Here is a 14,728-nt window from a genome sequence, read left to right on the forward strand (position 1 = left end):
ACTTTCACAGACTTTTGGAAAGGTCATCAAGGACAAAAATTTTAAACTAGCATTTTAATGATGATTAGAAAAGAGGAGAACAGTATGCCATGTGGGTCCTCTCCCCCTCCCAAATCACAGGACTAGGGAGGAGGATCAGGCTATGTGGGGGGCAAGACACATGTTTGCAAGAGGGTCTAAGGCACAGGCCAAGAGAAGAGTTATAAAAGAAGATCAAGAACAGGGTGGAATAATGTAAGAGGGAGGAGGGATAAAGGCAACTGGCCAGGTATATTGATTGCAAATGGGCCACTGTCTGGGCTGCCAGGGGTCTCAGGGGCACCTCCTTCAGCTGGTTCTCAGGGAAGAAGAGGGTCAGGAATTAGGAGATTAAGACTCTCATGCTGGCTGTGCCCCAATTTCCTAAGTGACCTTGTAGATGTCACTTCACCTGTCTTCCTCCTCCCTACTGTCAAACGCGGCATCCTGTTATCCTAAAACTGCTCTGGGCTTTACAGAAGAGAATAGCTCCAGAAATTCATGACATTGTCTGCATGCCTACAGAGTGCTTGGGCTTGTTTCCATATTTTTTAGGATTGGGGGAGGGAGAACTGGTAAGAGGAGGGTAAAAAGAAAGGTGAGAAGACACTGAGGCCAACGTCTCCTGGCTCCGCCTCATTGTCCTAGGGAACCCAGCCGACCGAGATCTGGCAAAGGGCACATGCCGACAGCCCCTCGCCCAGCCGGGCATCCAAGATCCGAGCGAACAGCTTCCCTTTCTGCTTGCTATCCCTTCAGCAAATCCCATTGCAGCATCCGGGGACGAAAAGCGAGGCACGCCCCTCCCCCACTAGATGGCACTGAAACGCCTCGTTGGCGGTTTTCAAAATGCAGGAAGGAGGAAAAAATACACACACACAAAATATGGTGGAGGTGCGTTCATTTTGGCCTGCAGGCCCTATTGTGCAAAGCTGGGCGCCGCACACTCTCTTTTTTCCCCCCAGGGCAGCTCTTTGCGCGGCAGTGCGGGCCCTCGACTTCCGAGTGAGGGTGACAACGAGGGGTGAGAGCATTAGAGTGAAAAACCTGGGATTTCAACCCGGGAGGCAGGCTCCCGGCCTTTGCGGCGCTGGCTCGCGTGAGCGGAGCGGTGGGATTGAGGGTCGCCTGCGGCCCCTCAGCTCCAGCTCCAGCTCTGGGGCCCGCGCTACCTCCCAGCGCCTCCGCAGGGCCTCAGTCAGCCGCCACCCAGATAAGGACAAATCCTGCACCTACGTTTCACTGAACCCCACCTCCCCTTCTCAAAGCACGATACTCTGAGCGGTTTTAAAAATATCTGTTAAGTATCCCCCCGCCCCATTAAATTTTTCTTCCTTTTATCTTGAAAGGACCGGTCAATTTTCTTTTTTTCATTTCTCTCTGGGGAGGGAGGAGGAGGTGGGTGTGAGTCGAGGTGGCTGGCGCTGGCGCGGGGCCGGACCGGAGCTGGCGGTGACAGCCCGCGGACGCGCTCAGCGCCGGGTGCAAACGCCTGTGGCTAGCAGGCCAGCGCCGGTGGCTTTGGGGGGGGGACGACACAAAGATCAAACACAATTCGAGACGCCAGCGACCCAAAACGGGGATGCAGCGAACTTCCTCAGCCTCCCTGAATGCCGACTCCGCAATAAGCAATCTTTTCTTTAAAGAACAGTGACCGATTTGAGGGGATTTTTCCACCACTGGAAAGAGATACACAGGAGATGGAGGCAACATCCCTAAATTTATAATAATGCATGTAAACATGCTACATACCACACATATGTATATGTGCATAAATATGGATGTGGTTGGGCACATACCTATCTAGACACCATTGACTTGCCTGGTCCAAGAATAAGGCTTAGACATTTCGTGCCTGGGAAATGGTGCAGTTTATCTTTAAGGAGGGTAGAAAAATAAGAGATGAGGCTCACGTTGCACGGATGACATCACTAGCTTTTGGCCGCGCGCTCCGTGTTCTCGTCTGTGGGTTTTAGCCAAGGCTGCAGCGCCCCGCGCCCGAGAGAGCGAGCGCGGCAGCGGCTTCCTCCGGCGCCTGCAGCCGGGCCAGGAGAGATTTCCCGAGGCCTCCGGGCGCAGCCTCGGCTCTCGCTGTCCAGCACTGGCCGAGCCCGCCAGGCCCCGGAGCCGCCGAGGCCAGAGGAGGAGGCGGGGAGGGGAAGTCGAGCGACCCAGCCTCCCTCCCCCACCCTCTCCCCGTTCACCTCGGCGACCACCGCGCGCTGGGAGCTTGACTGTGGGACACATGAGACGCGATTCTCTGCACGCTACCAAGTGAGCCGACATCTCGGCCCTGGTTGGGCCGCGAAGAAAATGGTACAATCGAAGAGCGGCTGACCCCAGTTGGGCAGAGCAGACGCGGTGCTCGAGCGCCGGGGCTCAGGTGGCAGGGAAAGGGGGCGGGTTGTTTTGAAGGGTCGGGGCCGCTGTTTTCTTCGGTGCCTGCAGTATTTTCTTTGCACCTGGGCAGCACGTTTCCGAGGCTACCTGGGAGCCAGATGAAGTGAGGCGGCGGCGTCGCTGGAGAGGCGGGCAAGGAGGAGGCCAGGTGGACTGTCCAGGAAGAAGACCGCGCTGAGAAAAGCGGCATGACGCCCTGGGGGCTGGCTGCCGGGAGGACGTCGCGCTGCGATCGTGCGACCTGTCCATGGTGTTGAAGGCGCTGTGCGCCCAGCTCTGCGCGCCCCGCGCCGTGCGCCTTGCCTGGTGCGCCCTCCTCGGCGCAGCCCGCTCCTTGCGCCCGCCAGCTGCGGTCCAGTCGCCGCAAACCCCGGGCCAAGGCTCGTCCGGTAACTGTCCCGGTGACCGCGCCGTCGGCCCGAGGGGAGGCTTGAATGGCGAGGCCAGAGGCAGACGAACCAGGGGCTCGCAGCGAAAGGTCGGCCGAGATCGTGCGCCCACGGGGAGCCCACCTCTGAGCGCAGTGTGCTGGTCAGGCGGAACAGGGACTTGCTGGTGACCAGAGGACGGAGATTTCTAAAAGACCCGACACTGAGAAAAAGAACATTACTTTGCTTGCAGACTGGAATGGGAAGAGTCGCTTAGAGGGAGACTTAGGCGAGACTCGCGGCATCGAGAGGTTTCCTTCGCTGGCCGGCCGCATCGCAGGTGTTTCAGTTCGTCGGGTCTTGGAGTGGCTCCTCCCGACAGTCCGCCCCTTACCCAGGAAAGCCGAACGAGTGGGTCACCCAGCACAGAGGAAGCCCAGCGGCCCCACCACAGCCGAGGGTAGTTGGTGTTTAGTTTCCGGCCAGAGGGCAGCGGCGCCCGAAGCCGGGCTGTGGGCAGACTAGGCCGGTTCCTGCGGGGCAGGGAGGAGGCGGGAGGCGGCCTTGCCCGGCTCGCCGCCGCCGGAGGCTGCACCTGCCCCGGAAGATGCCCAGGAGCCCGCCGGAGCCTCTCCAGGTCGGAACTTTGTAGGCTGCCAGCTCTCCTCCCCGCAGTCCCCGGGTCGCGCACCAGCCGGCGGGGGCCGAGGGGCTGCCGCCGCTGGTCCCCCTTCTGTCCCCCTCCCCCCCCCTTGGCTCGGACGCCCGCCGCTTTGTTCGGGCGCGCGGAGGGAAGGCGAGGCTGCGGCGGATCATGCCCATGGTGTAGCCGCGAAGCCGAGGCATGGCTGCCGGAAGGTTACTGCTCTACACGGGCCTCTCGCTAGCGCTCTGCGCCCTCGGCATGCTGGCCGTGGCCATCTGCTCAGACCACTGGTACGAGACGGACGCCAGGAAGCACAGGGACAGGTGCAAGGCCTTCAACACCCGCCGGGTCGACCCGGGCTTCATTTATAACAACAACAACAACTTGCCCCTCCGGGCGAGCCGCTCGCGCCTGGACCGCTGGGAGGGCAAACTCCTCCGGGCCCGGAATCGCCGGCAGCTCTTCGCCATGAGTCCGGCTGACGAGTGCAGCCGGCAGTACAACTCCACCAACATGGGCCTTTGGAGAAAGTGCCACCGGCAGGGCTTCGACCCCGAGATCGCGGCCCTCATCCGGAAAGGTAAGCACGAGCCGCGAGGTGTGGCGCTGCGCAGGGCCTGGCCCCAGCGACGCCGGGCAGCCCTCTCCTTCCTAAGCCTGGCCGAGGTCTGTCAGGTCTCCTGGTTCCAGGAGGTCAGGTTATTGAGGCTCTTTCGAGCCTTGGAGTGGCCATAACTTCGCCCTCCGCTCCCCCCCTCCCCCCCATAGCTGCCCAGCCTCTTGTCTTGCGTTTGTCTGAAGAGATTCTCATGGTCCAGGGTTTTGGAATAATGCTTGGTCAGTCTCTGAAAAGGAAGGGAATCTATAATGTGCTGTTAGCAGAGGAAACCCTTTAATAATCATGTGTTGGGGTAGACAGACTCCTAGTTTTAATCTTCATTTCAGATATTGAATTGATTGAAGGGAAATTGTCCTTACGGCTGACAGGGATGTTTGCTAGGTACTGTGTGTACTCCACCAGGCGTGGTGCAGGCATTGGTCACAAAAACAGAAGTAAATCCCAGCTCCTGCCCTAAGGCAGCTCGAAACCTGTGGACCAGTAGTAGCATTATACTGCAGTTCTTGATTTCTTCTTTTGAGAAAGTGACTGACAAAGGTAACTGTGTGCATGGAAAATTAGCAGGGTCTAACAAGCTCAAAAAAGTAGTTCTTAGATAACACCTAAGTAGGCACTGCAGAAAAAAAAAATTCTGTTTTCAGAAGACTTATATACAAAATACCTAAAGTGTACCAAAACAGAAAAAAAAAAAACCTTGTGATTGCAAAGGATAAAAATTTATTTGATACTTTAGTAGGACCACATACATGTTTAAGTCTGCTTCTTGGAAGCATTTTGTAAATCTTGCATGATACATCCTTTGGGGACCATCCTGTTCCAGTTACCCACTGAAGTAGAGTTTGGATGTATGTTAGTATCATTCTTCCATGGCAGCTGCATCCTGGGAGATGGGATGTGATTTTATGTCTTGTTTTTCTCCCTGCGATGTCTCATTCTTTCCAACAATCAAATGGTGAAGGTAAGCTGAAAACAATGTTGTGTATCCGTAGTCTTTGAGGCCCAGGGATACAGCAGTTCTTAATGTCTTTTAATATAATGCAGATTTGATGCTGTTTTAAAATATAATTTGTGAGAACAGATGTTCTTTGATTTATAAAAGTGTTGAAATGGATCAGACCAAAAAAAAAAAAAAGTTCATAAACAATGCTAACTGTTTAAGAATGACAAGCAGTGGGTATGGGCTAGGTGTCCATTCAGACTTAGGTGAGGTGGGTCCAGGCTTGTTTTGTAAGTTCTGTAGTTTGACTAAGGGTTTTTAGCTGATTTTATTATGGGTGTGTTAATATTATAGATATGACAGCTGCTTCATGGTTAGGCACTTAGGAGAGCAAGGAAACTCATCTGGAGCTCTACAACTTTGTAAAGATATTTGGGACAGTAGAGAATTTCAGAAGAGAGCGACTTGAGTTTGATTTTAGAAGTAGAAAAACAGAGTAGTCAGAATAGTTTTTGACCATGGTGACTTTAGAACAGTTTTCAGATTCTCGGGTTCCTAAAGTGTTGTTTTAACTATAACCACCACTTTCTGCTTTTATTAAAATTGGAATGGTAGGCAGTTAGCTGAAATGTGAGGAAGAACTCATCTTAATAGTGACTGATAAACACTTCATGACTTACTGAAGGGCATTCTTGAATCTCTTGGAACAAGGCAGGCATCATTCCGTGTGGTGCTGGTTAACCTCACTTAGAAAAAGGGGGATGGGACCCATGGCTTCTGACAGTTACGTTGCAAACAGGGCTTTGATGCCATGTTGCTTGGCAATCTGGCTAGAGAGGTTGACTTGGTCTGTGCACCGGAGGGATTGGTTACCATAGTGACATGTTCTTCCGGTGAAGCTGGAAACACAGCGACAGGGAAAGGGATAGGGGAAGTATGTACAACATTGTGACTTTGTATTGACTAATTTTTAATTGCAGCAACAGAAAATGGACACGGCACAGCAGGGGGATTGAATGCACTGATACCTAGAGTTGGCAGGGCATTGTATTTCACTGCAACTAATGGGAGTCCTGTTCCCCATCACCCAAAATGCAGCAATCACTGTCAGCTGCCAGCACCTGCTTACCAGGGCCGTTGCTGTCCATTTGACATTCTTGTTAGGTATCATTGAGATAGATGGCATGTCAGCATTACAGATCTTCAGAGTCTTGAGGTCACTATCTTCATTTTTAACCTCAAAACACAATCTTTGAAAGCCAGATCTTCTTTTCTAAGCAGCAGGAGCAGCAGCAGCAGACACATTTGGGAAAGAAGTGCATCTATTAGTAGGATTCATAAGCCATTCCGATAACATATAGAATGTAATTTCTAGACTTAGTGTTCTTCCTGGATGGGCAGATTTTGGAAGGAATTTTAAAAAATGAAATTGATATCCATATAGGTAGATTCAGGGCATTGTAGGAAAATATTTTTGTTTTAACAGTGTTCATTATCGGACTTAAAAGATATCTTAGGTCTTTGTCTGTCTTTGAAACATCTTAGAGTAAAATTCTGGGAGATACATGTTGGACAAGGGAAAAGGGAAACCGGAGGAAAGACTGTTAAAAACCTGTTAAAATTATGGGAAAATTAGAGAGTTAGCTAAATGATCATGTAACCCCAAAGAATTCAGTCAGTTGTTAAATTAACATACATTTCATTAGAAAGTGCTGTTTGTGCATTTTATTTTATTTTATTTTTATTTTTGCATTTTTCCAAAGCTGGAAATGGGGAGGCAGTCAGACAGACTCCTGCATGCGCCCGACCGGGATCCACCCAGCATGCCCAACAGGGGGCGATGCTCTGCCCATCTTGGGGCGTCGCTCTGCCGCAATCAGAGCCATTCTAGCTCCTGAGGCAGAGGCCACAGAGCCATCCTCAGCGCCCGGGCAAACTTTGCTCCAATGGAGCCTTGGCTACGGGAGGGGAAGAGAGAGACAGAGAGGAAGGAGAGGGGGAGGGGTGGAGAAGCAGATGGGCGCTTCTCCTGTGTGCCCTGGCCGGGAATCGAACCCAGGACTCCTGCACGCCAGGCTGATGCTTTACCACTGAGCCAACCGGCCAGGGCCTGTTTGTGCATTTTAAATAAAACAAAACCACAAAAATGATAAGAAAACAAAACTCAACTCTATTTGATTTGGAGATCAAGTCCTTTGAACTCATTGGCAAAGAGGCCAACACATGCACCACCATGACGGTGGGAACTCATGTTCTTTCTGAAATCTGTGTCTTTAATGCCCTGCTGCTGTGACTATATCCACAAATACACATGTCTGGTCACTGTGTATTTATTTGTTTGTCTGATTGAACTGTAAGTTCCTGGAGGGCAGGAAAAATAATCATTTGTAAAAGACAGCCACCAGATGGGTGCCACTGGGGAAGTACCTCATACAAATTAGGTTCATAGAAATGTATCCATCCAGTGTTTTTTCTCATTGTAAGAACACTTGTGCGGAAGTCCCAATAAAGGATTAGTCAGAAAATCATGATTAAAAACAACAACAACAAAGAACCAATGTGGCTCCCAGGGCAGGTTAATATTGTAACAGATGCTACATAATTGAACAAGGAAGATTTTTTTTTTTTGAGTGAAAGCTTTGTAAAGGAATAAAGGAAACACAGTACTTTTTTGGATAACATATGTCACCAAATAGACACAAATCACCCGCAATCATTATTTTTCACATTGGATTAGATTTTAATGATTTCCTTCTTGGAGGCTGGATTGCACAGAGGCTACAGCAAGGATAGAGCACCCTTGACTTCCCATAAGACTGTGTCCAGAGTCAGGTCCTCAGTCTTGCTTTTCAACCTTGTGCATATCTCCCTGGTAAGTCACTGCAAGCACTGGGGACAGATCAATGACAGGATCAGTTTCTGAAATCTAAGACACTCTCAGATCTTTAGGAGGAGCAGCTACAGGTAGGATTTTGTTCCAGGGAACATTCATAGTCTTTGATTTGTACTGAAATGCTATATTGATATGGCTTGAAATAAGTAGACCTTTTCAACTGAGATGCTAAGAACTTTTTTTTTTTTTTGGTATTTTTTCGAAGTGAGAAGTGGGGAGGCAGACAGACTCCTGCATACACCCAACCAGGATCCACCCAGCATGCCCACTAAGGGGTGATGGTCTGCCCATCAGGGGCATTGCTCTATTGCAACCGGAGCCATTCTATTGCCTGAGGCTTAGGCCATGGAGCCATCCTCACTGCCCAGACCAACTTTGCCCCAGTGGAGCCTTGGCTGCAGAAGAGGAAGAGAGAGATGGAGAGAAAGGAGAGGGGGAAGAGTGGAGAAACAGAATGGTGCTTCTCCCGTGTGCCCTGGCCAGGAGTCGAACCTGGGACTTCCAGACACCAGGCCGATGCTCTACCACTGAGCCAACCAGCCAGGGCAGAACATTTTTTTAATGACTTGATAACAGGCCTTATAATAAAATTTGACCTATATAGTTTCCCTAATCACTGAGTGGTTGTCTATAGCCTGAAACTTATTTTCATAAAATATTGTCCATACCCACAAATTAAGAATATACTCAGCAAATATTTACTGTGCATGTGTTACGTGATGGACACCCATTGCTAGGATGAAGGGATGAGTAAGACCCAGTCTTTAACATTTCCGTAGTCTATTAGCATCACAGAGAATAAACGACAGCTACAGCATGACAAGAGCAACAGAAACAGATGCAGAGAAACCCAGAGAAGGCAGTGATAGGTTATGACAGCAGTCAGGTGAGGTAAGGCGGGAGGGGCTGGGCCAGAGATGCCTTAGAGCAGTGATTTTCAACCTTTTTTGAGCCGCGGCACATGCTTTACATTTACAAAATCCTGGGGCACACCACCTACCAAAACGACACAAAATGACACTCTAACACAGTACATATTATACATATAGTTAATAATATAGTTTCTAAATGTATTTATACTCACTTAATGTGAAACCTGGGCCTGTTTTGATGAACACAAAAGGGATATCCTGGCAGGAATGGTAGAAAGACACACACGAAGCTCTTCCTCAACAGTTCTCAGTCTCTCTCTGTTTTTAGTTTTTATTGCAGTCAAGCTTGAGAAGCTCAGCTCACATAGATATGTGGTTGAAAATGGGAGCAATGTCAAAATAGCTTTGTTGGCCAGAATGGGGAACTCCTTGGCAACAGATAACCAAAAACAGTCCAAAGGAATATCAGCAAACTTTAGCTTTAAAGTTAGATAACATTGTGATGCATTGTATATCACCCTCTGCGGGGCCTCTTTTAAAAAGAAAAAGGTCAAATATCTATATACACCATCAGGATAGACATAACCAGCTGAGGCTGAGGCTTCAGCTAGTGGTGGCAACATTTACCTCCAGTCCTGACCAGGATTAGAAATCAGGACCATGGGGAGGAGTAGCAGCTTCAACTACTCGCTGCAGCCACACAATGACAAGTGTGAGGCAGACCGAGCGGGGACCTTCCTGGGTGTGGATGAGAGGTGGCCTACTATTGGTTCATCGCTAGTGGTCGGGATGAATCCTAGAAGGTGATTGGTCAGTGAGCGTTCCCTGTGCCTCCACTCTTCCTGTCGCTGATAGCTGGAGGGATTATGAGGGGAATGTTTATGTTTGGATGGAGGCAGCTGGCGGTGGGCCAGATAAATAGCCTCCGCGAACCATAGTTTGGGGACCCATGTTTAATTTCCCCACGGCACACCTGACCATGTCTCATAGCACACTGGTTGAAAAACACTGCCTTAGAGAAATGAACTCTGAATGAGATTTTCATGGAGTTTGGAGGAGCCTGGAGAGGAAGGACATTTCCGGCAAAGAAGCCAGCACATGCACCGCCATGAAGGTGGGAAATAGTAGCTTGGCCTTGTGGGTGTTGATTTCTGGGATGAGGGAGATGAGTGGCCCAGGAGCAGGAGAGCAGAGACAAAAACCATGTCCAGGTGCTGTGCGCTCAAGGCCCCCATAGCTATGCTGCCCCATAGGATAGTCACTAGGCACATGTGGCTATTTAAATTTAAAATAATCAGGCCCTGGCCGGTGAGCTCAGTGGTAGATTGTCGGCCTGGCATGTGGATGTCCCAGGTTCAATTCCAAGTTAGGGCACACAGAAGAAGCATCCATCTGCTTCTTCACTCTCTTGCTCCTGCAGCCATGGCTCTATTGGAGCGAGTTACCCCCCACCCCCAAGGATGGCTCCATGGCCTCCACCTCAGGCTCTAAGAAGAGCTCTGTTGCAAAGCAACAGAGTGACGCCCCAGATAGGCAGAGCATCACCATTTAGTGGGCTTGTTGAGTGGTTCCTGGTCAGCGTGCATGTGGGGGGACTCTATCTCTGCCTCCCTTCCTCTCACTGAATTAAAAAATAATTTTTTTAAATAATCAAAATTAAATACAGTGAAAAATTTCTGACCTGTTAAACAGTGCTACAGGAGTTGGGGGGCGGGTGGTAGAGCCTCTAAAAAGAACAAGCACTTGCTTTGTTTCAGATGAGGGCAATTAAGCACAGTAACTTGGGCTTGACTGTAAGTATGGTATTCTACACTTGAAGAGACTGCTACTTGAATGTTTTGAGGGGAGAGGGTTTTCGATTTATGCTATGGCAATGTTAATTTCCAATCTTTGACACACAGAATTCCCACATGCTTCTTTCTGTTTCTGTCCTTTCTCTGTCTCAACTTCATTATCAGTAACTTGCAAAGTTGACTTGGTGGGAAGGATTATTAACAATAATAATTGCCAATCTTGATACCAGGCACTCTTCTAAGAGTTTTACCTGTCTTTGCTAATTTCTTTTTCATAGTAACACTCCAAGGTGGGTATTCTTATTTTTTTAATCCCTATGCTATGATTGAGGAAATGGAGGCACAGAAAGGTCAAGTAACTTGCCAAGTCTTATGAGAAGGAAAGAGAGGTCTCAGAATTTGTATTCCGGCTCCAGGTTTGGAATCTCACTCCCTGTGCTCTATTGTCACTGTAGTCTGTTGGTACAGGGATGGGGTAGAGAAGAGGTTGGTCTATTGATCCCCCCGAATTGAAAAAGAAATAGGGAGTGGTTTTAGAATCTCACTGAAGTGGGACCTGCTTGGGAACTTCACCTTAGCTCCGAGGAGGAAGATATTTGTTTTTCTAAATTAGATTTTTAAAGAACAGCCGTATATAAAACAAGTAATGAATACATTCTTTGGGTCATTTAGAAAAATTACTGTATGATGAACAACACTGTATTTATCTTTAAAAAAATGTGTTTTGAGCGGGAGCTATGGCAGGCACATTACTCGGGGTGGGAGACCCTGAGTGGGGTCCATAGTTCCTGTCCTCAAAGAGCAAAAAGAGAAGGAGTGTTAAAGAAGACTGACAAATACAGGCGCCAAGGTCAGTTTGTGGGGAGATAACCGTGCCAGGGGCCTGAGGGATGCTGGAGTTTGGAGCAGGTGGGGAGGCTTTGCAGAAACAGGGCATGTTCCCAGAGAGGTTATCTGCAGATTGATAAGGCAAAGCCTTAGCCTGATTTTAAATTTGTTAATTAATTGACAAGGTAACACTTGTCCACCCACCCTTGTCCCCAGACTCTTAGCCCCTTTCCCAAGGGGCAGCCATCACTACCATATTTTCAGAAATCATACCAGAGATATTAAAAATAACATCAAGTAGTAGAAACATAAGTCAGGCAATGAACAGGTGATTCAAGGATGAAAAAGTTTATTATTATTATTACTTTTTGGTAAATTTGTATACACAGAGATGATGTTTAAAGGCCCATTCTAGGAGTCACCAGTCACCAGGATTCTTTACAGGTGATATTTATCCTGAGTAGGAGCTGCTGTTGGCTCTCAAAGAAGTTTCACCAATTTGCCGCTTGGAGGGGAGACTGCAGTGTCTGAATTATTTTGATTGATTTTTTTTTTTGGCGTCAAAGTATTTTGCCAGGAAAAGACAATTTACTTGATATCAGGTCCTATTCGTAAGGTTACACCATTTCCTGCATTTTAAAATGGCTCTGCTGTTTTCAATGCTGAGCCTCACCCTGTTGGACACCTTATTTGCTGTAGAGCCTCTCTTGTTGAGTTTTGCCCTCAATTTCTCTTCCTCTTTCTAATAGCAATTCTGTTTACACAAACACAGCTTCTCTTCCCCAAGGATTGGGAGTGGTTCGCAGACCTGGGTGGAATAGTTTTTTTTTTTTCTTAAGTGAGAAGCAGGGAGGCAGAGAGGCAGACTCCTGCATGTGCCCCAACCAGGAGCCACATGGCAAGCCCCTTGTGGGCTGATGCTCTGCCCATCTAGAACCGTTGCTCGGCAACCAAGCTATTTTAGCACCTGAGGCAGGCCATGGAGCCATCCTCAGTGCCCAGGGTCAACTTGCTCCAACTGAGTCATGGCTGTGGGAGGAGAAGAGCTAGACAGAGAGAGAGAAGGGAGGGGGAGTGGAGAAGCAGATGGTTGCTTCTCCTGTGTGTCCTGATCAGGAATCAAACCCGGGACATCCATATGCCAGGCTGATAGGCTCTACCTCTGAGCCAACTGGCTAGGGCCAGAACAGGGTTGTTTTTAACCTTAAAGAAGCTCTGGGCTCATGAGCTGTGATGTGTCAACCAACTCAACACTGGGGTGCAGCTGGCTCGTATCTCATGAGGCTGAAGACACATGTTCCTTGCAGCCCAGCCCTTCTCTTCCCAGCTGTGTACGAACGAGTACGTGAAACACATCCGAGAGTGTCCATGGCACCAACTGTTTGTAACAGCAGAATGAGCAAATAAACAGAGGACAAAATGTAGGTGTCTATTAATAGAAAAATCGATAATGAAGTATCCATACCATGGAAGTGATCACGGTACATTTAAAATAAATATGCTAGATCCTCATGTTTCCAAACGGATAATCATAACACTTGAGTGAAAAAACAAAGCAGACTGCAGAATGAAATGTAGACTCTGCTACCATTTATACGAAGCTCCAAAACAGATCCAGTCGCATCAGATAATGTTTATGGAAACATATTTGCATTTACATGTATTGAAAAATAGGCACGGACCGATCAACACCAAATGAGGGATGATGTTTACCTTTCTCAAGACAGGGAAACAAAACGGAATTGGGAAGGTGCTTTAAAAATCATCTGTGATGTTTTCTTTCCTAAACAAACAAACACACAAACAAACAAACAAAAAGATCTGAAGCAAATGGGGCTTACAGATGCATGCCCAGTCAGGCTGTGTGGAAGGTTGTTGCAACTCTGACAAAAGAGTTAAAATTTTATCCAGACTGTACTTACTGTTGAATGTATAGAAGACAGGTTTTTAAAGAACGTTCTTGGAAAACTTTGTCTCTGAGGTATTCTGTGACTGGCAGACAACTGTCGCAAGGGACATTTAGAGAAGAGGAGAGCCCGGTAACCCTAACTGGCAGTTCTCACCCACAGTAGTAGCTCACGGGAAGGATTTAGAAAGAATAAAATTAAGTTTAATTCCCCTCTGATGTGTGTATTAAGTTGAAGAAATTGGGGCTTGAAATTGATTTATTTCTGATGTCCAAATCCCTCCACCCCCTTTGTAAATTTCCTGCGGAAAACCCAAGAGTTCCAAGGGTCAGAAAGTTAAACTAAAGCCTTCCCTCCAATTAACTGCACCAGACATTGAACTCTAAATAGATAAGGCGTGGAGACAGGAAGAGCGTGGGACAAACTGGAGGCTGAGCACGAACATCTGGGAAGGTGTTTGAACCCAAGGGAAGAACTCAGTGTGACCTCTCTCTTCCTTGCCTTCATCGCAGCCTGCTGCCACTCGGTGTCCTCCCGACCCCGGGCCGGGACTGCCCCTTCTCCTTGAAAGCTTCACCTTCTCAAGCTTTGGAGGTGCCATTCCCTCCCAGGTCTGCTTCTATTTCCATCCTTACTCCTCTCCTTCGCTGGCCCTTCCTTCTCAGCCCCCGGGTGTTCCCTAGGATTCCGCTTTTCCCCCTCACCCTTCGCAATTTCCTTGATCAATCTCATTCATATCTATTTTCACCCCTCGACGGTCACGACTTGTTGTGCTGAGATTCTCGCTCACCTTCCCACCAAAACATCTCACTTACTGGATCTCTCCACTTGGATGTCCCGTGGGTCCAGAAGAACCTGTTTTTCCTTAGTTCCTCAGCATCATTTCTCCCTCATGTTTTTCTTGGGGAATGACGTCACTGCCTGTCTACTTGCCCAAGCCAGGACCTCGGGCATTGTCCTTAGGGCTCTCTTCCCGCCTGCCCTACTCACCCAAGTAGGGACCACGTCACTTCTACTCCTGATGCTTTTGTGCCCCTCCCCCTGTCCTATTTGAATATTGCTATCAGGTCCTCCCCACCTGGACTCTTGCGGCACTCTGGTTTCTCCGTTCTCTAATCTCATCTCTTGTCAATGCTTTCAATTCAGGGCGATTATTTCTAAATGTGAATCTAATCATGGTATCTCTTTACCCAGGATTTGTCACTGGCTCCCCACTGCCCATCTGCCAGGATAAGGTTCATTGTCATCACCTTGGCATGTAAATCCTCACCTGCCTGGCAACGTGCCCCCTGCTCATCTGTCCATCTCATCCTTTCACATACAATTCCTTTTGTTAACATGTCTCCTCTAGTCTCAATGAAGGACTTCTAGGTCCCCAAGCAGGATAAGCTGTTTGATGCCTCAGTAGCCTTTACTTAGGAAGCTTCTTCCTTTGCTTGGAGTCCCT

At 48.6% G+C, this 14,728-nt stretch overlaps 1 protein-coding gene across 1 annotated transcript in view; it reads left to right on the top strand.

Moving 5' to 3' along the window:
* Positions 1-1,822: 1,822 nt before the first annotated feature.
* TMEM178B (transmembrane protein 178B) overlaps positions 1,823-14,728 on the top strand; it is a 316,572-nt gene continuing 303,666 nt past the window's right edge. The window contains exon 1 of the mRNA XM_066362896.1: positions 1,823-4,012. Coding sequence (XP_066218993.1) covers positions 3,631-4,012 — 382 coding nt within the window. The 5' untranslated portion in view covers positions 1,823-3,630. The remainder of the gene's footprint in view (positions 4,013-14,728) is intronic.

This window comes from Saccopteryx leptura, chromosome 2 (genome assembly GCF_036850995.1).
Source record: "Saccopteryx leptura isolate mSacLep1 chromosome 2, mSacLep1_pri_phased_curated, whole genome shotgun sequence".
NCBI classification, from domain to species: domain Eukaryota; kingdom Metazoa; phylum Chordata; class Mammalia; order Chiroptera; family Emballonuridae; genus Saccopteryx; species Saccopteryx leptura.